At 34.9% G+C, this 26,077-nt stretch overlaps 1 protein-coding gene across 2 annotated transcripts in view; it reads right to left on the bottom strand.

Moving 5' to 3' along the window:
* The window catches only part of bnc2 (basonuclin zinc finger protein 2), a 168,098-nt gene that overhangs the window by 62,898 nt on the left and 79,123 nt on the right, over positions 1-26,077 (bottom strand). For both annotated transcript variants that reach the window (XM_088910217.1, XM_088910226.1), the window contains 2 exons: positions 7,172-7,274; positions 1,155-1,390 (listed from right to left, as the gene is read on the bottom strand). In XM_088910217.1, coding sequence (XP_088766343.1) covers positions 1,155-1,390; positions 7,172-7,274 — 339 coding nt within the window. The remainder of the gene's footprint in view (positions 1-1,154; positions 1,391-7,171; positions 7,275-26,077) is intronic.

The raw sequence follows: 26,077 nt of genomic DNA, 5'->3' as shown, positions 1-26,077 counted from the left end.
AGAATCATATATAATTTAAATAAATCAATAAATAATATAATAGTAAATCTGATTATATAATACCTGTATGAATGAATCTGGGTAAATTGATTTTGTGAAATAAAATTGTTTTTCAAATGAAATGAACACTTTACGTGGATTTGGACTAAGATTTTCTAAATGTAATATACTGGAGACTGAGGATTTAAATGTCTCATAGTAATATTATATGACTGGGCTCTTCATACAGTATTTCAGCTTTTCTTTTTCCCAGATAAGATTTAGGATGTCTATATATATGTTAAAATTAGGTGTTCTTTTTTCCTTCCGTTGTCATTTTATAACACATTCTGACAAGACAAATGTCAGTTCAGCAGAGTATTTACAGCAATAATAAAAGGAAGGTTTATTTAAACACAATTCGCAGTTTAGGAATGAATTTGTCATAATGAGTGTTATCTTATTGTACTATATCTAAAGTATTTACAACTGTTTTTACCACTAGAACATTAATTATTTTACTTTCTGATGTCCTGTTATTCCTCCATGTACTTTCAAATAGGCTTTACTCCAAAACAAAATAACCTCACATTAACAAAAAAACACTTTTAAAAAGGCTTTACAGTACATACTGTGCAAATGTCACATAAGCTAGGTTTAAAGAATATTTAGCAATAAAATTGTATATATTTAGTTTTTTTCTAACAAAAAATGATCAAATGGGACAAAACCTAGAAAGTTCTCAAAAGCTTCTGTCCGTGATCAGGCAAAGCCATTCAGCAAATCAACTGTGTGATTGTGAAAGACATTGTGCAGCAAGAAAGCAGTGTAATGGATGAATTCTCACAAAAAAGAAAAAAACAAACAAACAGCTGATTCTTTATTTAGCTGCTGTAAACACGGGCATCAGAACACACGTGCTTGTTTACAAATCATAATGGGCCATAAGGCTCTCATACTGTAGGATCGGCGTGTTGTCTTCGTCATGAAGTCTGAAGTCTAAACATTGCAGATTCCGCCATGTGTGAACGTTACATTAAGAAATTCACAGATGCTATAAGACCACTGCTTCTTAAGTAAACTCTCGTTAGTCAGGAATGCGTTGACTATCTTTTAACTATATCACTTTAGGGACAGGAGGGGCAGTTATGTTGCAGTTCAGTTGGGTGTCTCACCTGGAGGATGTATCCTCTGACGTAGTCTCGCAGTGTCCAGCCCAGGCCGTGCAGGATATGTAGCACCTCCTCCTGCTTGAGCACGCTGAAGAGCCGGTCCAGCAGGATCTTGAGACGGACCGGCACCGCCTGCGTTCCGTACAGCATCAGGCTGCTGATGTCGAAGACCACGTTGGACTGCACGATCTCCACCTGCGTGGGGTGGTACAGGTGCTGGGTGCTGAGCTTGTCCAGCGCTGAGCAGTAGTCAGGAGGGGAAGAAAAAAAAGGCAAAACAAACAAGAGGGCATCACATACTCGTTTGAGTGTCTACACATGCACACGAAGATGCAAAACCCGGCAGCAGTCTTGTCATAAATTGTCCAAGGTTATGGGAATTAAATCCCTAGAGGTTTGTGCAAATACTGTGGAGCATCCCAGGAATTCCACACACAAGATCCTGTAGCACTCGTCTCCCAGAACAACCTCCCATTTATTCACAAGATTATTTTGCACCTAAATGTAGGATGATTTCTGCATTTGTACTACAAGTTTCTGGATATATTTTTCAGGAAACATAAAGCAATTTTGTTTGTGGCACCTTTTTTTTTTAAAGAAAATGGCAAGGTCAAAGATTGTATTATTGGAAAACAAAACATTTTACGTCAGACTTCCTTTCTATGAATACTCTATTTGAAAGCATGTAAAATTTAATTTCTTATGGATTTCAATATGGACAATGTGAATTCCACCTCGCACAGCCACGTAGACAGAGTAAAGGAAAAATTTCCTTTTGTTTTCGTCACTGCTGTTATGTAGCCCCACAAAAATGTAAACTGTTTATAATGTATTCTCATGAAGAAGTGTCAGTCACAGGCCTGAGCTTGACAATATTTTTGTCAAAACAGAGAAAAGCAAGACACAGCCCTTTCACTCCAAATGAGTCATAGAACTTCGGTGACAAACAAAAGATTCAGAAAGCATGCAGGTTCGCTGTGATAAATTCCTACCGTACCAAAAGAATAAATTGTAAATCCAAGCAACTCTCCAAAATATAATAAATGAGTAAAAATGGCACAAAAACATACTACAAAAAATAAACAAAAAACTAACCTGCTGGAGTTGCTGTATTCTACACAAAATTATAACCTTTCTCAATGAGATCTTTCATCAATGTTTTCTATGATCTGATTCCAAGCCAAGTTTGCCACTAGCTTTTTGCAGCCGGGAGCGCAACTACAGTTAGTTCACAGACACTGCTGTCTGCATGAGGTTTTTTCTTCCCTCCTCCTTCTCCTAGCTGCAAACTTTGAAACCCATCCAGCTTTGACACACATGCTGCCTCTTCAGTTAATAACTATCAAGTTTCCCCTTGTCTCCCGTCTTCTTCTCTTTGAGGCAACTGCGCACTCAGCACCATGAGATAATAACACATCTATGAGATAAAAGCAGTGGCATTAATGTAATTGTCTGCTTCTCTCTCTCTTTAGCCTAATCTCCTACCCCCCCCCACCTCCATTCTTTCCGCAGTTTTGACTGCCTGTGTGACACCTGTTTTTGCCTCCTCTGATCCTACGACAGGTTTTCCGCTGACGAGGTTTTTGCCTGACAACAGATTCTGCCAGACACGAACATAATAAAAAATGAAGAACTACTTGTCAGAGTCGCTGCCAATGTACAGATGAAATGAAATAAAAAAGAGAGAGAGAAATTCCTGACAGGTCTCAGAGAACGAGAGAGGGGAAAAAAATTCAATGGGGGCCCTGTGACGCTCGCTGACGGCCCTCTCTCACTGGCCAAACAGGTGTTTTCTTTTATCTTCTTTTTTGTAACATAAAAAAACCATGAGGAGAAACCTTTTGAACTGACTTTTAAATAACAGATCGGCCTTTTTGGCTGATTTGGGAAAAATACTGTCTCACAAGCCCTACACAACTATAATTATTTTTATTCCTCTTATTAAATGTCAACTGAATACAGATTATGACTTAAATATCACAAATATATATAGTATATTGTACATAATTACTGTATATACAGTCCTATAATTCGTAGTGATGGTTGCTATATTACACCATAAAACTGAAAAGTGTTCAAAGATAACAAGGAACACCCCCTAGTATCATGATGGTTATGGGCAGGCAGTCACTTATAGTTATAAATATTAATTAGGTCTTATCATATCATAGTGCTACAGGAGATGGAATAGCCTTATGACTTCTTCATATACTCCACATACTTTTCCATATACACAAATACTGTAGGTAAGTACAGTACTTTAGGACATATACATTGCAAAAACTATTTCAGACAAAATTGGAAAGTTGGTATTTCCTACCCACAACACATTTGTTAATTAGCAATTTCCTGGAAAAGCTTAAAAAAACTGAAGTACAGAAAACAACACTTGTGTGAGTACAGTGCATTTCAACAGCTGAGTGAATCAGTGCCACATCAAAAGAACTGTCTTCAAGGTTACTTTTTAACTAGCACTATGTCCAACAGGGGGCTTTAGAAGACACAAAAAAGCATTTCATTACAAACCATTTTGCAAACTCTTCTTTTATTGCTGCTACTGATACTATTATTTGTTCCTGAATTATATAACTATGATTTTGGGTGAAACTCTGTCACTCATATAAACAGTGTTTACACAGAAAAACAGACCCCTCTTCCTTCAGCTGCCACCTTACCGTGCAAAAATAAGACAAGAAGGAATTTATATTTTTCAAAACAAAATAATTTTCAATCTATGTTAAGCTTCTCTCAATTTCCCTGTTGAGCAGAAAGTGAAAGAGTAAAGAGACTGACTATAAAGAGACATTGATAAGAAATTTAATCTAGATAACTATACTCTTACAAAAACAAATTGAACTAACACACTTCATACCCAAATAAAATTACCAATAATAATAAAGACTTTGAACTAAGGCAATAGGACTTGAGTTAAATAATATTAGACAATGAAGTTTTATTAACTATAGATAGAAAGGCCCACAGGCTCGTAGAACAGTAAATTGCCTGTAAAATGACATAGTATATGCTCAGGCATCACTTTGTGAAAGGAAATACAGTATATCCATTTCAGAGGTCTTTTGTCAATGTAGTTAAACTGGTGTAAAAACAAATTAATGTTGAATTTGTTTGCCTCACCGTCCTTTGAAGTTCATCTCTATGATCATCTCTATTCTCTATGGGCATGCTTAAAAATACAGCGGCAATAGAGGCCAACAGCCTGACAATATCAGCCCACAGTAAAGTGCAGTGCAAACGAACTTTAATAAAACTGTGTATTGAAATATATTAAGAAGAGAACAAAAGGAAAGGAAATTAACAGATACAAAAAAATGACTTTCTCTCTTCTGACTGGTGACAACTCAGAAATCTCATGATGAGAACATAAGAAAGGTTACAAACAAGAGGCCATTTGCACACATGGCCCATTTGGTACTGTAGTTAGTTTGATACAAGGATTTCATCCAGCTGTATCTTGAAAGAAACCAGGGTATCAGCTTCAACAACATCGGTGGGCAGCTTATTCCATACTTCCACAACTCTCTGGGTAAACAAAAGCCTCCAGTTTTTGGTTTTAAATATATTTCCACATTTAAGAACATACACAAAAGAAAGAGAGCAAGAAAAGGTGATTTAGCTCTGCTATTTCTGCACATTTTTTATAGAATTTATCTTTATGAAAAGATACATTGAACATGAGGCATAAAACCATGACTTCAATATCTAATGTTAATTAAAAATGGTGTTATTCCTAGCCATTAAAACACATTTCAAGCAGTTTTCCAGTATTCAAAAGTTATTTTAATGAGCCATGCATGCTACTTTAAAATCTGTCAGCTATACAATCCATGAAGGAAGAAGAATCTCAAATGAAAGACAAATAATGTCTTTATTTGTCTGCTTTGGAATCCCCCTTCTCTTATTATAAAAGAAAAGTGTTGGCTTTCTTTAAAAGCCAGCCTGGGAGTCGCAGTGAAAGAGGACATTGTAGTGAAATGTCAGCACTGAAGGTGTGAGCTCGTTCTCATTAAGGAGAGAAGTGTGGCTGTTTTCAATGTCATATGGAAGTAAGGTGTGAGATTGGAGATGAGGACAGAAGGCATTGGTCAGAGCTGGGTCCCTCTTTATCCAATACAAAAAGTTGTGTCACAGGCTCCTGATTTTAAATCTGCTTCATTATTAGTGAGACATTAAAAAGGAAAGCCTACATTCAATGTTTGCATCTCAGCTAATTAATTCTTAATTAAACAATCCAGAGTCAAAGCTCAAAAACCAAACTGCAAGCTGCCAGACAAGCAGGTTGTGGTTCCAACAGAGATAAGAATAACAGGTTTTATGAGGGCCCATAACCTTATAGAAAAGTGCAAGGAAAAGCAGATAAAATCAGAGTGGGTGCAGTGCAATGTAGCTGCTCTCTGAACCAGGGCCCCTCAGAAAAGTCATATACTGTAGCCTAAATTTGTTTGTTCTATGAGGAGCAGCAGCAAAACATACTTGTATTTTAGAAAGTGTTCAGAGAGTTTTTCCTAAGAGTAGCACTACGCCCATCTTCTACAAGTGTGTTTTAGTCCACGGAAGATTTGTTTTGAAATAAGGGAAGGCCAATACATTAATCAGGTCACAGCAAACAGCGACAAACATGCACGTGTTTTGTATACTATATACTGTATTAAAAGTTTACAGTGTAAAAATACAGCTAAAGTGTTTTGCATCTTAAACATATTTATAGGAAGCAAAACTTTGGCTGTGGCTCTAGAGAGAATCAGACTCTTCCCCCCTTATACAATGCTTTTAGGCTACTGCTTACTTATAGTGCATCAGAAAAGAAGTTTCAAACAGAAACAGTGGTGGAAAAAGTAAGATCTGTATAAGAAACTGTGCAGTTCAAATACATATATAATACTAACCCTTCATTACATGCTTTGTCATCCAGTTTTGTTCTTATAATTTCACTGAATATTTTACTTTTCTGCTGTAGCTCACATGCAAGAGAGTGCTGAAAACAAAAGAGCAATGGAGTCCTCTTTAAGTTTCTGACTGGCTTGAGGTGTCTAATGAACCTGACCAGAGTCCAGGTTTGTTTCGTTACTTCTCTTTCCTGAGGGCGTTAATGAGGTGCAGTGAGGCAAACCAGCTAAATACCCCTCTCATGTATGTGAGCTCATGTACCCACATACACTAACATGATGCCTCTGATGCCATCCATGCTTCTAAGACATTGTTCATGCTAAACACCCCAGAGCGTGCTGGTTTAATAAGGAGTGTCACATTAACCAGAACAATTCCACCATGGCTATCAGCTCAGGGGGTGAGGGCAATAATGTCAAGGACTTTGTTGGGTCTAATTTACATAATAATATCATGAGTAAAAAATCTTTCTGAATACAACACCTGCATTTCCAGAAATTGATACAAATCTGATTGGTGACTACAAGAGACAAGAAAAATATAATACCCCAAATGTTCCTTGATACACCTTACCTATTGTATACCATTTGTTTTAATATTGTCTCAAAAGAGATGCAGCTTGATTGTCAGACTTTTTAAACTCAACATTCAAATAGAAAAATAACTGATTCCTACAGAGTAAAGTCTGCACAGCACATATTAAAGGGGGACACATTTTGCACTTTAATGTACAAAATATGTTTCAGAGTTACAGGCTGCAGATACAGTTTCAATCACAAGAAGCAGCCTTCTGTTCTTCAGCCAAATGAAATAAAATTCTGACTGAGGCAATGGCACAGGTCTAGTATTGACCAGTGGAGACAGTAGATTATGTGACAGACTGAATATAAAAAAGGCTCTCCGTTTTATGTAAAGAAACAACATTTCTTAATCTTTAATCTGTTAAGAGAAAAGCTCAAGAAGACCCTTCAAACCTGTTTCTAATGTGCATGAATCAATGAAGAACTAAGAGATTCTCACTTGCGCTGTAATGCTTTCCTATTTCTGATTTTAGAGGGGTGCTATATTACAACATCCCAAATAGCAAAAATAAAGACCCCGTGTTAGTGTCTTACCATGTGCCACCCAGCCATGCTTGCACTGGTCACAGGTCCTCAGGTTAATCTTGCCAGGCTGGAAACATTCGCATGTGCAGTTCACCAGAGTGCAGCGTATGGCCTGCGGAAACACAAGGATGCATGGAGGCTGTCAATGAAACACCTCAGTTCTACAGTGAGAAAGAAACATGTTCAGGTCCTGTGGAGCTCTAAAGCTTCTGTAGTTATTATTTTTATTATTGGTAAATAAGATATGGTAATAAAGCCCATCAACGAGAGGATATTTAAAGCCTGTCAGTGTAAGACAATTTCAAAACTTTAAAGAATTCAGAATATTTCCAAAATATCCACTAACAACACTGACCAGCTTTAATACACTGCATGTTGTTCATGCGTTATAACTAAAGAAAGGCGAAATCACACTGAAAAGGGAATTCAAATAACTGAAAAGACAAACACAAACTAAGTGAAGACTAAGGCCTGGTGTTTTGATAACCAAACATTAATTGTACAGTGGTTGCTATTTCCAGGAACACACAGCCCTTCACTTATTCCTACACACAGTAGATGTTTTCTTTTGTTTTCAAATAGAAAAGTAGTGTTTGAAAAGTAGGTCTGGCTCTCTGTACCCATCAGGCCACAGACCCATAGAATCACTCGGCACAATCTGACCCAGCCTCTCCCTGCCGCCCAACACTGCAGGTCAGCATGACTGCTCCTCCAATCAATATTCAAATGCATTGAGTTAGACTTTATGGGAAGACTGAGTTGCCTGACGTGAGGATTTATCAAGACATTAGCCTGGGAGAAGGTATAGGTTTAATACCACTAGGTACAGACTGACACACCAGGGCATGGGTTCATATTTTAAAAAGACACTGAACCAATATTGTGTAGTACTAATGTAAAAGAAAATATTGTATGGTCTTAAGATTTTTTTTATTGTTTTATTTTTTTTCTATTGTATTATTTTATTATTAATAGATTTTATTAGAAGTGGAGAATGCAGTCTATCCCCCACACTTCTTGAAGTAAAGGGCAGCTAAGTTATTGTATTGTAATAAGCAGCTGCTTTTTTTAGATTTAAGGCAAATTATTATTGTATGAAATTAAACCAAATGGGGATAAAACAGCTTATATTAATTAAATCTATTTATATAATTAACTTAAGGCAAAGAAAATGAAAATCAGCACTAAGTGATGGATAACAACTCTAGGTACTTTAACAGTATAAAGTGAACAGAAATATTTAAAATAATGGGGCTGGTGCATTATACATACAGTACTATTTCACACATGTATCCTACTCCTACAAGAGAGATAAAGATAAACTGAATAAACCATATTATCTGGAAATTTTTGTAGCTGCTAGATGTTTTTATAGTGGTTTGTGAAAGACGCACTATTTTCACTTAGGAACAGAAAATGATAACAAATGTATTAAGTAATATTTAAATGCCAATATTTTAAACCCTAGGACAATATATACAACTGAAACAAAAAAAAACAATGCACAATAAAAACTCTGTTTTCAAACATCAGAAGAATTCACAAACAGCAAACAAGGTAAAGATGAGAAACTGAGGTTTCAAGAAACTCTCACTAGATGTGGTTTCACTGTACTATACTTGCTAGTACATACTTATGGGGAAAAGACTCCTCAACAACTCGCAGTTTCAACAACCTTCAGTTTACAATTTACGGTACTGTTTTTAATTAAAGTGAAAGTAAACAAATATATACAAAACAACAGGTAATTAACACAAATTTTAAGTCAAGGTCTCCCTACAGAGTAGTGCCATGATGAGGCCCGCGGTAGGCTTAATCCATTACACCTCAAAATAAATAGATATTTTCTTTATAATTTACACTAACCTGCCATAGAAAGCTGCTGCCTTTGATCAATACTTATCGACCAGCTAATATATCAGGAATAGTCCTGTCAGTAACATTGGTTTTAACAAATATGTTTATTAATTAATGAGCTATTTTATAATTAATTTACATTCTTGGTGTGTAATGAGCATATATTTGTTTTATTATCTTTGCATAATAGAGATTGACTACAGCAGAATATCTTGCTTGTGCCGCCTTAGAAGGAACTAATAGAGGATTAATTAGAAACAGTGATATAATCTGTTTTTGGTATCTTCTGACTCTGTACAGAATTTTTTACCATTCATTCAGCAGTTATTTTTCAAGTCCTATCTTCTCTCACCCTGAACTGCAAACATGCACATTAACACAGCTAAGAAACACTTTGGGTGTTTGTTGGCTTCAGAGTTACAGATACAGTAAAAGCTCATGTGGAGTTACTGTGAGCTGAAATGTCGTGTATCCAAAATGTACTACACTATTTTCTTCTTTGAACGTACAAGGGCAACAGTATTAAAAACCTATACAGTAACTACTACAGGAATCACAGCATACTGTATGATCACGACACTCCACCAGTAAAAATACCTTGAAACACTGCAGTACGTCCCAGCATTAAAGGTCATAACAGGCAATAACAGACTAGACTCTCAGCTCTAAAATGAGTAAGTCATGAGTAAGAACATGGACAGCACAGAATCTGCACTCGAGATAAAGTGTCAGTTACTTTAGTCCTAACATTTTGGGATATATTGTATGTACAAGTACAGTATGTACAAGTACAAAAACAGAAGACAGAACCCATGTACAGTATGTAGAACTATGTGGTAATAATCATAATAGAAGAAGAAGAAGAAGAAAAGTTTATTTATTTGAAGCTGCATAGCCATCTAAACTCTCATATGAAGTTTAAACATAGCTCTCTGTCACCAATTATATTACAACCTACAATTAGTTTTTTTCGTAAATCTCATTGTTCTGTTAATTATTACTATACAACTGACCTTCATCTTGTCTGTGCTAGAATTAAAAACGTTGTATATGAAGGCCACAGATAGAAAATTCTACCATTGTGTGTCGCTTGGGCTCACATGAGAGCTGAGAGTTAATGAGAGCTGTTCTGTCTTACTCTTTCCCCCTGCACTCATATTTGTGTCTATTAACCAATTTTTTGTTTTTATATAGTTAATTAGATTGCTGACCTCTGTCTTCTGTTGCCCCTAGTGTTTACATTTTATACATATACTTTGATACAATTTTCTTGAAGTCTTAAATTTTGTGTTCAATCAGGGACAACAAAAGATTGAAATATTAAACATGAAAACTTCACAATTGTGTTTATCCGAACCAAACAAAAAAACATGATTCAGCACAAACTATTGCAAAGATATTAATAATTTGTTCAGGCATCAAATACTGTTTGCAGTCCTTCATGCATTTACCTTTTTAACTTAATTTCTTACAGCTTACACATTGTTTGAATAATTTGAGGCAAGTTTGACATTTTCAGAATTCACTAATTGGTTAAAACAATAGTTATAGAGCCTCCCAGCTGGTAATAGCACTTGTCCAAGCACTTGTCCAAGCACAGAGCTAAGCTCTATGGTCTATAACTGGATTTCATGAAGTAGCAGCACACAAGTTTAGAGATATTATGTGTTAGGACTCTCTGCAACACATTACAAACGTCTAGGCACTTGCTGGCTTGCTGTCATTTATGCAATTTAGCGGAGACATACAAGTAAGATGCAAAAACAACACAATTGGTGCTTCCAAATCAGCTGCTCTAATACATATAAATATCTCACTTCCTTTGCACATCTCACACTCTCCTTCCACCTCCTCATCTTCACCCTTGCAGTAGCTCCCTAGCTCATTCCTTGGGAACCGGCCAGTCAGAAACTTAAACTTAACTGAGGGTCCCCCCTTTTTTCACCCTTGTCATTATGGTAAGGCAGCAGTTCCCTTAACCAGGTGAGTTATGCCAAACAAACCATCATTTTCATCTCTGTGTCACATTTTTTGGGTTCTGACTGAATTATTGAAAAATAATTGGTGACAAAACATTAAAAATGCATGGTTTTTGAACCTCAGTTTCAGAAGCAGAACCATGCAGTCTGGCAGTGTTAGGAGTTTTTACACATTTACAGAAAATGTGGTTTCTGATGTTTAATATTGCTGTAACTTGCAGCTTGCAACTATTTTTGTCTCAGGGAGACAGCATGCAAACTTTGAGGAGCACTGACAAAAGCAAAGTTTGTTTCAGTACTTGTCAGGGTCCTCAAATATATTTTGTGAACCAAACATTATCATTTAATGTTTCCTTACAATATAACATATAATGACAACTGCAAAGCAAAACATAACTAGAAATGATAAAAAAGAAATACAGTACTTGCAAAAACCTACAGTGAAGAAAACGAAATAGGGAAAGGAAATGAACTTAAATACATTTTGCAAATTAAAAAATCCACAAATGTAATTACTAATTTAAAATGTATAATCTACACATGAATACAACCATGTAAAGTTAAAAGGGATCTTTCTTTTAGCCACGCCCCACAACACAAGTTTGTTTAGCTCCTGTATGACTTGCCAGCCCAAGATATTTTACTCTGCGTGAAAGTTGACAGCAATCTGGGAATAGTCATTGAATACCAGTTAGATCTAACTGTATAAAAGTTGCACCGCATGAGAAGTGCTCTATCATATAGGAAATTACCAATACATAGTGTTCAAATAAGTGCCTGGCAAGGAAAATATTGGAAGCAGTCCTCTGTTATAACCATACCTGGTTTGCATAGATTCTATAGGCATGTTTAAAATGAATCAACTTCTGTGTTTAATTTGTAGAGGCAGAAAAAATATCTCCTCAGCCCACTCAGGACTGCCATCCAAGCAATCTTCTTTTCTGTGTCAATACAAAAGTGACTGGAAGAGGAGGAATTTTACATGTAAGAATAAATATTTAGAAATGGAGGAGGTTGAAACCCTGGCTGCATGGTGCCAGGAGAACAACCTCTCTCTGAACATCAGTAAGACTAAGGAGATGATTGTGGATTATAGGAAACACCAGGGAAGAGATCACATACCTATTTATATCAATGGGACTGCATTGGAGAGGGTCACCAGTTTTAAGTTCCTGGGAGTTAACATCACAGAGGACTTAACCTGGGCCGACCACACCAACATTATGGTCAAAACAGCATAGCAGCGCCTATTCTTTCTCCACAGGCTAAAGAAGTTGAGCATGCCGTCACATATCCAGGCCAGCTTCTACAGGTGCACTATTGAGAGTATCCTTACTGGTTGCATCACTGCCTGGTATGGGAACTGCTCCGACCGGGATCGCAAAGTACTGCAGAGGGTAGTGAAGTCAGCGCAGCTCATTACCGGCTGTGAGCTACCAAACATCCAGGATATCTACTCAGCTAGATGTCTTAAGAAGGCAAGGTCCATTCTCAAGGACCCCAGTCATCCCAGTCACAAACTGTTTTTTCTCCTACCGTCCGGTAAATGGTACCGAAGCATTCAGTCAAAGACCAACAGATTACGGAACAGCTTCTGCCTCCAGGCAATAAGACTGCTAAACAGCCAAGCTGCAGTTCCTTTGGCAAATCACCCACAATGGCTACATGGCCATACAGATTTCATTGCATTCGGCATACTGCATTACTTGGACATAATGTATTGCATACACCCTGGACACATAGCAGCTCTATTTATATTGAGCTCTGTCTGCGTTTATTTTATTCAATTTCTATTGCACTTCTATCATTATGTCACCTTATTTTGTAACTTTAATTTTGTGATTTTTATCCCACCCACCCCGGTGAGCTCGTAGAAAAGACATTTCATTGCCAGCAACTACTGCTGCACACTGTATTGTTGTGCATTTGATAAATAAAGTTTGATTGATTGATTGACTGTTCTCCTAGAAAAAGCCTGGAAACAATTCAGTCTGCCACTGAAGGCAGAGCTGTGTCCCATGGTGCTCCATAGGCATGTGCTAAGAAGAGTCTCGGATGCATAATACATTAAAACATAGGAAGCTAACGGTCTTCTTTTTGAACTAGGTACAGTACATGAGAGGCCAGTTATCACCACATGTGTCACTGAGAGCACAAAGTGCTTAAGAGGACCACAGTAAATAACTAAAAGACTAAGAGCCAGCAAGTAAGAAAAAAATTACTCCAGATCGGTGAGAGCTTGTGAAATTTCATTTTAGTACCAAGAAAATGGTTGACTTCGTCCCAAATGTCCGGTGAGTTAGATATGAGGGGGCTCACTCAGAAAGAAACATCCCTGTCATCAGGAGCAAAAGATACAGTAGAACACACTCAAGTGATGATTAATTAAATATTTAAATTGAGTACATCTGAGAAACTATAACTTTCAGGACATTTTAAAGTTACCGACCAAGTTATAGCCTGCTAGCCCCTCCATATGTAAGAAACATTTTTATAATAGATTTTATTTACTCTGAATATTTTGGTAACTACAGTACACAATGGAGATCATACCATGTAGGTTAAGAACATACCATGTTGTTAAGAACATCTAACATATTCTCTTTACAGATTTGCTGGAAGTGGGGGGTGATTTTCTAAATATGTAATGTTTTAAAATTTTGACTAAACAGGGATATTAGAGGGAAGGGCTGTCAGTCTCAAGGGTGACATACCGATTTTGACTAATTTACATCATAACTTATAATTTAGTATTTATCCATCCATCCACTTTCCATCCTCCTCATCCAAGTCCGTGTTGTAGGGTAGTTGGAGGCTCAAGGTGGAATACACCCTGGGTGGGACACCAGACCATAGCAGGACACAATCATATAAGGCAATTAACCTACCTACTGGATAGCATTGGCATTTAAAAAACAAGAGCATGTGGAGGAAACCCATAAGAGCAAAAACAAGAAAACTCCACTCAGTTGGCAATGCTAGCCACTGCACAACCGTGCCTCCTCATCTACTATTAATATCTAGAAAAATTACCAACATTTTCAAATATATCTTGAATGTGCCGAACTGAGCAATGTCAGTTGCTCAATGGCAGCAATGCTTCCATTGTATGTAGTCAAATAGCCTGTGCCAGTGGTCCTAATAAAAGCCCCAACAAAATGTGATGCAAGATATTGCAAGAACACTCATCTCAGTAAACTTCTGTAACTTTTAAGAACCTGAAACAACTCTCTGCTGTTCTCGTTAAGATTCTCTGAACAAAAACAACAGCAAGAAAATAATTTGCGTGTCATGTCATTTATTGCATAACGATGTTATATTTTGTTATCAAAGTAGCTCCTGCACTGACTTGCACTTCTTTTGCTGTGGACTCCCTGATTTTTGCACACACTTTCACTGTTTTACTGTACTGCTCCAGCTGATTTTTAATCCTGTTCTGATATCTCTAGCTTTAAAGTAATAATTAATTGCATTTTTATATTGTTTCTTCACCAACATCACCAATGACTGTTTTACGTACAGGAGGGCACCCATTTCATCCACCACTGAAGTATAGTCGCCACCTTGAAATACAGCAGCCATGTGCCAACTGTCCCACTAGATTAGTCCCTCAATTCAGTTTTCTAACGCAGAAGTTAGAAACTGAATTGAGGGCATATGTGTTTATTGTAATCAAGATGTATTCTTGTAAAGTAAAAAACATTATTTTACTTTTTTATTACAGCTTACTGTAATCAGGTGGAACATTTAGCGTTTTCAGTACATCCACTTAGCTTACACACTTTTCCTATCTAATTAATGCAATATTGTGATTTTGCCTCAAGACAGTTACTACAGTTATCATTGCTTCAAACTAGCCAAAGATGACAAATTCCTTCAAGCTCCTAGTATTCCTAGTTAATTACATGAATTACTAGAGTACTATATATTAGTCCATGAGAAAAAAAAAGTGGTTCTTAATCTGAAAAGAAGGGCCAGTTCGAGGGGGTGTTTTTGTAAACATGAACAATCCAGTCTGCAGGCTTAAACTCAAATTCAATTGGAAATAAAATGGAAAGCAAAGAAAAAAAGAAAATCAAGGTGCAGCAAATTGGCATCCTTTTCATTTTTTACCGTAGGGCAAATTATTTGCACTGTATTTCCAACAGACATCAAAGTGACCAACAGCTAGTTGGTTAAAGACCCATAATTAGCAGCAATGAGACACCAACTGAAAAGCTAACATGACAGATAAACAAAACAACTATCAGTTTGTTTATAATTGCCATGTCAACACTCCTACATGTTTCTAAATGTAGTAATTAAAAAGACACTGCAATACTTCAAAACAGCAACAACAGTAAAAAGACATATTGAAATTTTTCATATTACCGGTATATCCGATTTGTTTGCAAAAGGTGTGTTCATTTATAAAAGAAAAGACAAAAATGAACTATACAGAAAGCATGTACAGTATGTAAACAGTTCAGTTCAGGTATAGTGGGATAAAAAATTGTACAATATACAATATTTCAGCCACGCATAAAAAAATGGAAATGTCATGCAGATCAGTGCTTATTTTTTCCAAATTATTTTCTCCTCCAGGAAAATGTTAAATACCTTGGGCCCAGGGTATTAATAAAATGTAAATAATTAAAAGTTGTCAGAATTAATAAATAAAAATCAAAACTAGATTGTGTGAATTTGGAATTAGAATCACAATATCTGGACTGCATTGTCAAACATAAGAAGCAAATAATATACCATGCTTGTCTGATTGCACTGAAAGGACACACGATATACAGTAAGTGAATGTACAGTATGTACAGGGCAAATAAGAAACAGAAAATGGCATTAAGGCACAGTGGACTGATTATGCTTGTTATAATGAGGGAAAACACATACTTCACAGAGGGCTACCATAGTATAAACTCAGTGTAACATATTAGCAGACAATGCTTATTCTTTTTTATTATATAAACTCTTATAATACACTGCAAACGATTTGTATTTAATGTTTTTTGAAATCATGAAAATTACAACAAATATCTTACCTCTCAAATTCTGTTGTTTTATTAAGCAAACAGCATACCTGTTAATTGTAATATCAATCTGGCCACAGCTTCAGGAACTTATCTTTTTGACTGTGATAATTCATACAGCAATTCATTGCTTTGTTGTTGTTTTTCACATTAGATTGAAAGTCTGAATTCCAAAACGTCCAAGGTCTTGAATTTCTTTATAAAGCATTATTTAGGGAAATTGGTGGAAAAAAATCAAACAATCCAATTTTTTGTTAAATTCAATTTGCAATTTAATCAATGGTGACCACAATACTACCTTTTAAAAGGTTTAAGGCTAATTCTGAAATGTTCAGCATTTTGATCTGTTAATTAAAAAGTTATAATGCGGCAAGAAAAACTTTAAAATGCTATTGTTTTATTATTGTACTTTCTGTGCATATAAAATACAAGACAAGACTAAATATAATAGTAATATTCTAAGAATCTCCATTAAACTATAATAAAATTTCTGTCAAGCATTCACTTTGAAGTTCATTAGAACTTTTTTTTTAAAAGCTTGGCTAACAAAACATCTAGTATTAACAAAATACTTCAAGCTGAACCATAAAATAATTTGGTAACATTTAACTTGAATAAGGCTCAACTCAATCAGAACTCCTTCATAAACATTGCACAACAAAATAAAACAGCATGCATAAGCTTGTGCAAATGACATTTCAGGCATGCAGTCGTTCGTAATGGTTCAGAACGAGACACACATTTTGAAATCTAAGGAACAGAACTCCAGGTTGAGAGAAGTGAACTGAAAATACAGAAGATACCATTAAGGACGAGAGATGAGGAGGATTTTCTGCAGATGCTGCTCAGTAACTGTGGCCCTGGTTTGTTTATGTGGAATTTTATTTTGCATTATGGTCTTACAGCATGTTGTTATTGCGTTTCTTGTAATGTTAATGAAACAGTTATGATGGTGTTTTTTAGCCTCGTTCAAGTAAATTGCTACCTGTAATTGTTGATTGTCATGTGATTGTGCCTTTTTTTCCATGCAATGAAATGAAAGGTTGCTTGACAGACACAAGTTATTTAGAAAATCAGAAACTTTCAGCTCAGCAGTACTCAACACTGTGCTCTGCTTTTTTCTCCTTTTCAACAGCACCTTTTCCAACTTCTTCACTGAGCTAGGGAGCAGTAGCAACCATTTTATTTTAAGGCTGTGGCTTTGTTACTGCTAAGAAAAAATACAGAATGGTTTATACAAACTTCTTTAGTGTAATCTGTCATAAAATGTTATTTTGAATTAAAATTATTTGAACCATTGTTGTTACTTTGTCTGTCAAATTATCAGGGAAAATAAAGCTAGGAAAAAACCATCTACAAACCTTGTTGCACTGCCCGATCCATAAAATGCCACAGTATCAAATATTGCAGCACCCCCATTGACATCCCAATGTTTTTATTAGCATTTTTGTTCTAATAGACATACTTGTATATTGTGATTTAATTTAATATAATATTTGTTTTTCATTTTATTGACAGATCGTGCAGCTCAGCTCAAGTCAGTTAGCATTTTGCACATTTTAAATTATTGACATCAATATTTGTACAATATACAGTAGTAGTGTACAATAAATCTTGATTTAATATAAGCTTACAAATGATTGAGATCCACTGCTGTTATATTCTTCTCACTAAAGGTGTGTTTTATAACACTGTCTTTCTGTGCTTTTATGAAAATAATTCCAACTGTATAGACACAGGTTAAACCAAAAAGCAGTCCAAACTGAAATAAGAAACTGAACAGTGTTCTCTCTCCCTTCTTTTTTAAACAGTTCCAAAGAAGACTGGCATCAGGGTTAAGAAAAACGAACTCCTATAAAATTAGTTTTAAGTGAAAAATAGGGCGTTTAAAGCATTTTTTAAAATTACAGTACTTACTCGTTCCCATATCTCAATTTGCTTTGATTACCCTCGCCAACTAAAATATTTTATGAATCCTAAGGCTCCACTGCTTTCACAAAATTATTTCAATTCAAGACCAAAGTAGGGACAGTGAAGAATATTTCTCACCATTGCTCACACTGATGGTATGTTGTTTTCAGTGCTCAACCATTACACAAATTTTTAAATTTGATTGACATTACTATTATGCATATTTTCTCTGTATTATTTATGAAAAACTCACGTGTCTTTAAATGACAAAATCCACTTGTTTAGTTTTTTTTACTTATGCCTAAAACTATTGAGATTCTTTCAGCTCATTTTCTAATGTAAAGAGGTTTTACATGTAATATATATATAATAGTTATTGAAACAATGAAAACAAAACATTCAAAAACAAGTCTAAAAAAATATTGGGCAAATGTTAAATTAATCAGATCCTGCAGAAAGTTGTTTTTTCACAATCCTTAAGTTAACTTTTCCATATAATTCATAATCTGTCTTTTTAGAAATATTATTTAAAGTTAGTTCTTATTTTTATCCTCTTCCATCTTTTCAAGATAAAATATACTGTTGGATGTTTCTTATTCTGCATAGTATGGTTAAAACTAAAATACAACAATTATAATTTGTTAAATAATAATTTTGTCAGTGATTTGTATGATATTACTATAGTAATGTATTTGTATTTAGAACAACTGCACGTTGGTATTTGGTTTTATTTATCACTTTGAGGTCAGTCACATCAAGAGATATATCCCTTTTAAAAATCGTCTTTAACAATTTATTAAAAGATTGACATTATCACCACATTATGATTATTATTATTGTTGTTTCTACATCCACTCATGTTATTAGTAGCTAAAAACATTAATAAACATAATTTGTTACCTTGTTCAGGTACATACAGTATTTCCATTAGAACCAATTATGAGCAATAATTACTAGAATTGGGGGTCTGTTGATTGAATAGCATTTGTTGCTGGCTAGCTCTGAATGCTGTATAATAGTCTGAACTCAACACAATGTTTATAGCAAGTGAGAAAGGACTCTTTCCCTGTATAGTTAGTAGTGTGCACAGAATATTTCCTTAACTTATTAATAAAAACCTTTAGGGGCTCTCTCTGAAGTATTTGCTATTGTACATACAGAAACCTGTAATTCAGCCCCAGATGGGCAAGCTGCCCAAATTTAAACACAAACAGTCCGCCAAGGAAGAAACATTAACACATTTACTATTAGTAATAACTCCCTGTTGTATGGTTAAATTTTAATACATTTCAACTTATCTCTTTTGCTAATGGGGAAAGAACTAACCCTGAAGGAATTTGTGCTACAAAGTCATAATTACTGAATACTCACGTTTTTCTTTTTGTACAAGACAAGCAGAAGCCATCAAACATCTACCTTTTGATATTACAAAATGAAACTGTGTGTATACAGTACATGCAGACATGCAGATATTTTTTTTTAAAGATAAATAGCACAGTTTTTCAGCATTGGCAGAAATGGGCCTTAATTTTTTAAGAAGCCAGAAACACTAGTGAGCTGCAAAGGTCATCACAACACCTGCACTGAAGTGCACTTCATGAAAACAAAAGGGTATACACAGCAATTTAGCTAAAAGCAGGTCATTTTTTTCTTATTTCTGTTTTGTTCAGTGCATTTATGTGTTTATATAAGTATGTTAAAAAAGAACAATCAGGAAGGTTTTACCTTCTATTTTAAACTGTTGATATCCTCACATAATTTTTGCACCTTTTCTAAATAATTGTATAAATAGCTAAAGTCTATTTCTTATAGTGTAAAGGGAACATTAATATTAACATCTGAAGTCTTTCCTATGAAATCACTGAATTTACACTGGGCTAACGTGTATTGTTAAATATTGTAATACCACATTTAATAATACTACCTACTATAATAATAATAATACTACCACATCTATATTTTTTTTCATTGTAATAGGAAACCAATAATAAAATTACATATGATGCATTAATGCATAACAATGAACTGCATAAACAGGCATTCTACTTTTCGGTAGATTTTAGGAAAAAATAACTGAATCAAAATTATGATTTGATAAGAAATTATCTCCACAATTTATCATAAACTAAAGGAAAACAAAATAAGGGTATCCTTTGTGATTTTAAATATTAAATATTTTAAAGACAGGAAATGAGCACAAACTACAATATATCAATAACACAATATTGTTTCTATATATGCAGATAAATACTATATATACTGTATTAATTTATACTGCAAATAAAATCAAGATATAGCTAAAAATAACTCTCATACATGTAACCAAGACAAGAAAATAAAAAAAGAACATCTCCAGTTGTACATTTTAAGAACTATAATACCACGGCCACCAAACTTAATATTTTTATAAACTTATTACTGTATTTTTTCTGCTTTGAAAATCAAATTTAGGATACATACTATATAAAATTATCCTGAAACAGATTTTGATGATTCATATTACTGAGGAAAGAAAAGATGATTTTATTGTTACTTTCTTTAGGACACGTTTTCAAGTCATTTGGTAATCTATCAGATCTGTACACAATGGTGACACAGCTATTTAAAAAAATGCTGTGCACATATTGTAATGTGTAAGTCTGAAATACTGTACAATATGATAATGTAGTGCATAAACAACCCTTAAATATGAAGGAAAAAGGAAGAGCATTATAAACTACTTCTGAAAGTAAGTAAAGACCCCAATAAAAAATGTGTTTTTGTGAAATTGCTTCTGGGAAACAAACCAAGATACACTGTACATTTCATTTGAACAAACTTCTAACAGATACGGCAGAGATACTTCACAAAAAAATCATCACTACATATTTCTGATAAAATTAAGAGTGTTCTTTTTAATATTTCACATGTAGCTCATACAGTCTCTTAAATGTTCATTTTCATAAGGTAGGCTTCTTCCATGCATTGTATCCTCACAAGTATACATATATAACGGATATAAAAACGTGTATATTTTCACTCAGAATTTACAGGGATGACTAGTTTCTTTTCTGTCCACTTCCCTTTTTGTTTTCTTCTTTCAAACCAACAGCGTGGGACATTTCATTTTCTTAAGTGACAACTCCTGTCGTCTCCTATTGTTTTCAATTTCCACTGAAATGGTCCAGCATGACCTGTCAAATCTGTCTGTCGCAAAAAGCTGTTTACGGGAGACCAGCAAGGAAAAAAAAATATTTATTATCTGGCAGCTCTGTCTATCAATCTCCATTGGCTAGATTATATTCTAATAAATACTGTACATTGCCGTCACAAATGTAATAAAGCATTTTTTATTGGAGCTGTGTGTGAAAAAAAGAGTTTAAGTTTCAGAAAAAAATAGAAAAAAGCTCAAGACAAAGTAAATTGTACCCCACAAAAACTGCACTTTCACTTTTGGGTTCAAAGGTAAACCAGTGATGAAAAGGTTATAATTTTTTAAAAATTCATTATAATCAATAAAAACAGAATACCCTGGAATATTTTAATGATTTGTATACTATAAAGGTTGACTGTTTCAGGTAGAAAGTAGTGCTGGTGCAGTTATTTTCTTTTACAGCAATTTACACCCAACATTACATATTTATTGTAATCAGTTTTTCTCAGTCTGCTAACTTTTACTTGGAATACAGTACTTAGCACCATGTACCTACAGTATATACTGTAGCAACAGGCAAAATAAATGCACTCAATACATAGGCTCAAATGCTAAAACAATATGCTATTTAAAACAGATTATTCTCTGTGATAGCTTTATATTCAGTTGATACCAAATTAAGGCACTTGTGTATATCAGTTAAGGGTGGGAAATGTGGGTCAAATTGAAACTGATTTAATTTGAAGATGTTAAAATCGGCCATGACATGCTTTTTTCACAAAGCAAAATGTAGATACTGCATGTAAATAAAAGTGCAACATTAAATACTAATTTACATAACTGTAAAATTATTTCCACAATTAAGCCTTTTTTCACTCTAGATTTATAGCTTATTAAAAATTCACTTTCCTAGCACATTCAAGATATCAGTACACTTTCCCTCGATCCTCTGCTGTCTTGACAAGTATACAGATATCAGACTAAAGAATACTCCACATTGTCTTCTCCCTTTAATTTCTTTTCTGCATGAGCTTTGCTGTTTCTATTGCTTTACATCTACAAACAACACAATGCTTTATTTTTTACTCTCAGTATAATTACTTCCTCATAAAGTGGTGTCAGTCAGTTTCAGATCACCCCAAGTGGTGACTGTTACTCTAATACTGCTGGAGGTGTCTCGTAAGCAGTGTTCAAGATTTTCTATGTACTACTGTATATGTCACCTATTTATGAGAAACACTCATAGATGCAACTTGTTTTTTGAGGAAATAACAGGTATAAAAGAAATACAGTTCATAATAAATACAAGATATAAAAGGTATTAAATAAATACATTACATGCACATCACAGGCCAAAAGTCTGTAAAAGGGCTAAGTAAATCAGATAATTAGTTTTGCCCATTTTAAGACCCTTAGTGCTCTTCATAAAGCACTTTTCCATTACATCTTAGAAAATCAAAATGTTTAAACAACCCATTGTAGCTACAAATTCATTTTGATGGTTTATTAAAAAAATGAATTCATGAAGATGAATGTTTTTTCAGTATTTCAGCCTTATTATAGAAATAACAGGGTTTAAAAATTAAACTCTCCTTTCAAATGGGATCCATGTTCATACCAGACTTTTCTATGTCTTGAACAATGTATTCAGGAAATGGCTTATTAGAGCCCATTCTGGCTGGTGACTTACAGGCTATACAATATTAGATTAATTTTATGATTAAGAGAAAGGTACTGCAATTGTTGTTGTTTTTCACTTCATAGTCATGAAGACAAGAGTAACTGAATGAGAGATGTTTAAAGCTCTTTTGCTCTAAGATAAAATCTGCTCTGCAACTTGGATAAAGTTTAAATATACAAAAATGTCAATAAACCTTGCAGGTATGAGTAAGAAAAATTCTACTTTCACTTAAACATACTTCTGGAAGGTGGACAAGTTTAGCTAATTTTACACCAGAGTTCAAGTGTTTGAAAGTTATCGAGCTTGTTTCTTTTTCATTGGTCACCAAAGAGCACTACCACAATATGCAGCCTTAACACAGAAACAGTATGACTGCAACATAATAACATGCAGAAAACAAAGCAGACGTCACTACATCTACCCCCTGTAAAAATGTAGAAAATCATGCAGAAGGCTGAAATTCAGACTGTATACATACAGATGCAGCCATTCAAAACAAGCGGGCGATACCGCATTATTTTGCGGTGCGCTTTATGCAGTCTAACGCGAGTTACCGTAAATTCTCGTATAGTACCGCAAAAAAATAATAGTATCCGGAATTTCCGCAAGGTGGAGCTAATAAAGCTCAACCTCTCACGTTTGAGCTGTCGCCATCAAAGTCTTTAACGAAGATATTACTAATAGTATTAATAATGAATGACCTTGGACAAGCTGTAAACTCAAAGTATTGCCCTGGTCCACATTCTTTTTTTCATTGACCGTCTTTGTAAAAGTAACACCACAGCATTTCGCAATCACGCATTTGTTTCCAATCATGCAAAGTACAGTAATTTTTGAGAATCTCCGATTCACCATGCCTTTCACATGCTCATAAAAGAGATTGATTTAGGAACATAAACATATTACTGTATGCAAACTGTACTGTATACAGTATGTATATGTATATTTAATGTCTTTACTGTGCCCGTTTAAGTATTGAAGATTTATATGGAATTTTACCACTGAAGGGAAATCTTAGTAGCTGAGCATAAAAAGAATAGGAGCATACTGTAACGCGTGTGAAGGCCATAAACGATATTAATTTTGGAACATAAACATACAGTATATGGCTGGTCTCGGTACTTTAAAGAAAACATACACACCAGTATTCCATTTCTCCCTAAACATTTTAAGCATCGAAGTCTTTAACTAACATGATACCGGAGTCAACAAGCATACTTTTAGAATTTGATTAAAAGGGAATATAATATGGAATCGCGTATCTAAAGAAATTAATAACGATATAATTATATTCATGTACACAAGCCGGAATCTAGCCGGAGCCATGACTTTTTTTTTTAACAAACATTTCTTTGAAAAAATAAAACATTTCCCTGGGTCAGAGATTAAATAAAACTTCACTCGCACCAAACAAATTTATATTTCTAAATATCACAACATGATCGAATTTAAGTCATTTTAAAAACAATGAATAGTCACCTATGCGTTACAATATAAACATTTATATTGATTTAAATCGCGTTTAAATCGCCTTTATTTAAAACCCATAAATAAAGCTGATACTGTTTAGACTTTTAATTATTTAAAACTGTATTACAGCAGCACAATGCACAATGCAACGTAAATTGCTATTTTTGTCTTCTGCGTAATAATGTTCACCTCTCTGTCCAGCAAATTAACAATGGTAATAATAATGAACTTTATTGTATATGGTGCCTTTAAATGTGGCTCCTCAAAGCGCTTTACAGGATAAAAACAATAACAACAATACTGTTAGGCTGGGCAAACGATTTTTTATTTTTTTTTAAAGAAATACAAAATGAGATATAATGATGTGTTCCGGCTTAGACATTAACGAAGAGCATAACGAAGGTCATAAAGATCATAAACGATATTAATTTTGGAACATCAACATATTATGTAAACTGTATGTTGCTGTTATTGGTATTTTAAAGAAAAAATACTGTAAAATCCTGGGTTCGGTACAATGTTTCAGGCATTCATGTGAAGGACAACAGAGCTTTCACTGGCCGATTATCAAACTTTATTGATAAAACAAAAACTATCCGACCAAGCCAGAAGAAGACAAAAAGAATAACGGACACAGCGCGAGCCTGCATTCCGAGCCTGCATTCTCTCCTCAGCCGTCCACACCACACTTTTCCCTGGGTCAGAGATTAAATAAAACTTCACTCGCACCAAACAAATTACCACACACTGAACACTGAACATGTTAACCCAAATATGTCTCACAATACTTTTATGGTACATTACTTTGCTAAAATGTATTTAAAAATAAAAACGATTACAAACGCCAGCAGAGAGAGAGACACACACACAGTTCTTCATTGTCAAAAAGTAATTTTTACTTTGTCAGCACCCAGACAAACGCAAACGCGTTATTAATGAAATGCTTTTATTCATTCTTAATCGAACTCACAAGTTGTCATCTGCTGTTGAAGCTCTGTGAGACTAGACTCACACATGGCTAGACTTGACTATTTAACCATGAGATTATGTTTATGTTTATTAATCTTCCTTGTTATGCACTGAGAATGATAAACATCCCCAAACACGGGGGCGGCGTAGTGGTCGGCTCTGGCTTTCCCATCTATACCGATGCACTGCAAGTACAACCCCCCTCTCTGCGGGAGTGCTGGCTGTGACGAATTAAACCAGTTTCACAGGTATTTTCAAAGTAGAAGGGGGCGAGATTTCCAGCGAAAGACACCTCCCCCCCTCCAAAACCCAGTAAGTACAGTACTTACTAGTTTAGAAAGCTAGGCTCCTCAATGAAATCGCTTTAACATGCTAATGCGTTGGTGTAACTGTCCGGGCGTGGCAAGCTTCTAGTGTCTCCCGACTACGGCGAAAGGAACCCTTCTTTCATTGGAAGACAATGAACATATTCTACCCGTACATGAGAATATAATGCTGGAGCGTGGGCGGGGTGGGGTGCTGTACCAGCTGTCAAAAAAAAGTTGTTGTTTTTTTAAAAGTCAATTGAGTGTCCATAATATTGCAGTAAGTGAAAAGTGTGCTGTCCTTTGACAAAACAAGGCTCGCCAGATAATGTGAATCAAAACCTGTTTTTCTAGCTTTTAAAGTCATGCGATGTGTAAGCAGGAACACATCATTATATCTTACATATGAAAAATACATAATATAGCTCCCAAACAAACGCAAACGTGTTTTTAATAAAATGCTTTTATTCACTCATAATCTGACAATTTCAGGAAGACTAAGGAAGGACTAAGGAAATTGTTATCTGTTGTTGAAGCTCTGTGAGCTCGGTGACTTTGAGACCACTTGTTATCCCAAGTTGTTTGAATC

Source organism: Atractosteus spatula, chromosome 1 (genome assembly GCF_055471065.1).
Source record: "Atractosteus spatula isolate fAtrSpa1 chromosome 1, fAtrSpa1.hap1, whole genome shotgun sequence".
In the NCBI taxonomy this organism is placed as follows: domain Eukaryota; kingdom Metazoa; phylum Chordata; class Actinopteri; order Semionotiformes; family Lepisosteidae; genus Atractosteus; species Atractosteus spatula.
This window is presented reverse-complemented; position numbering and strand designations above follow the sequence as displayed.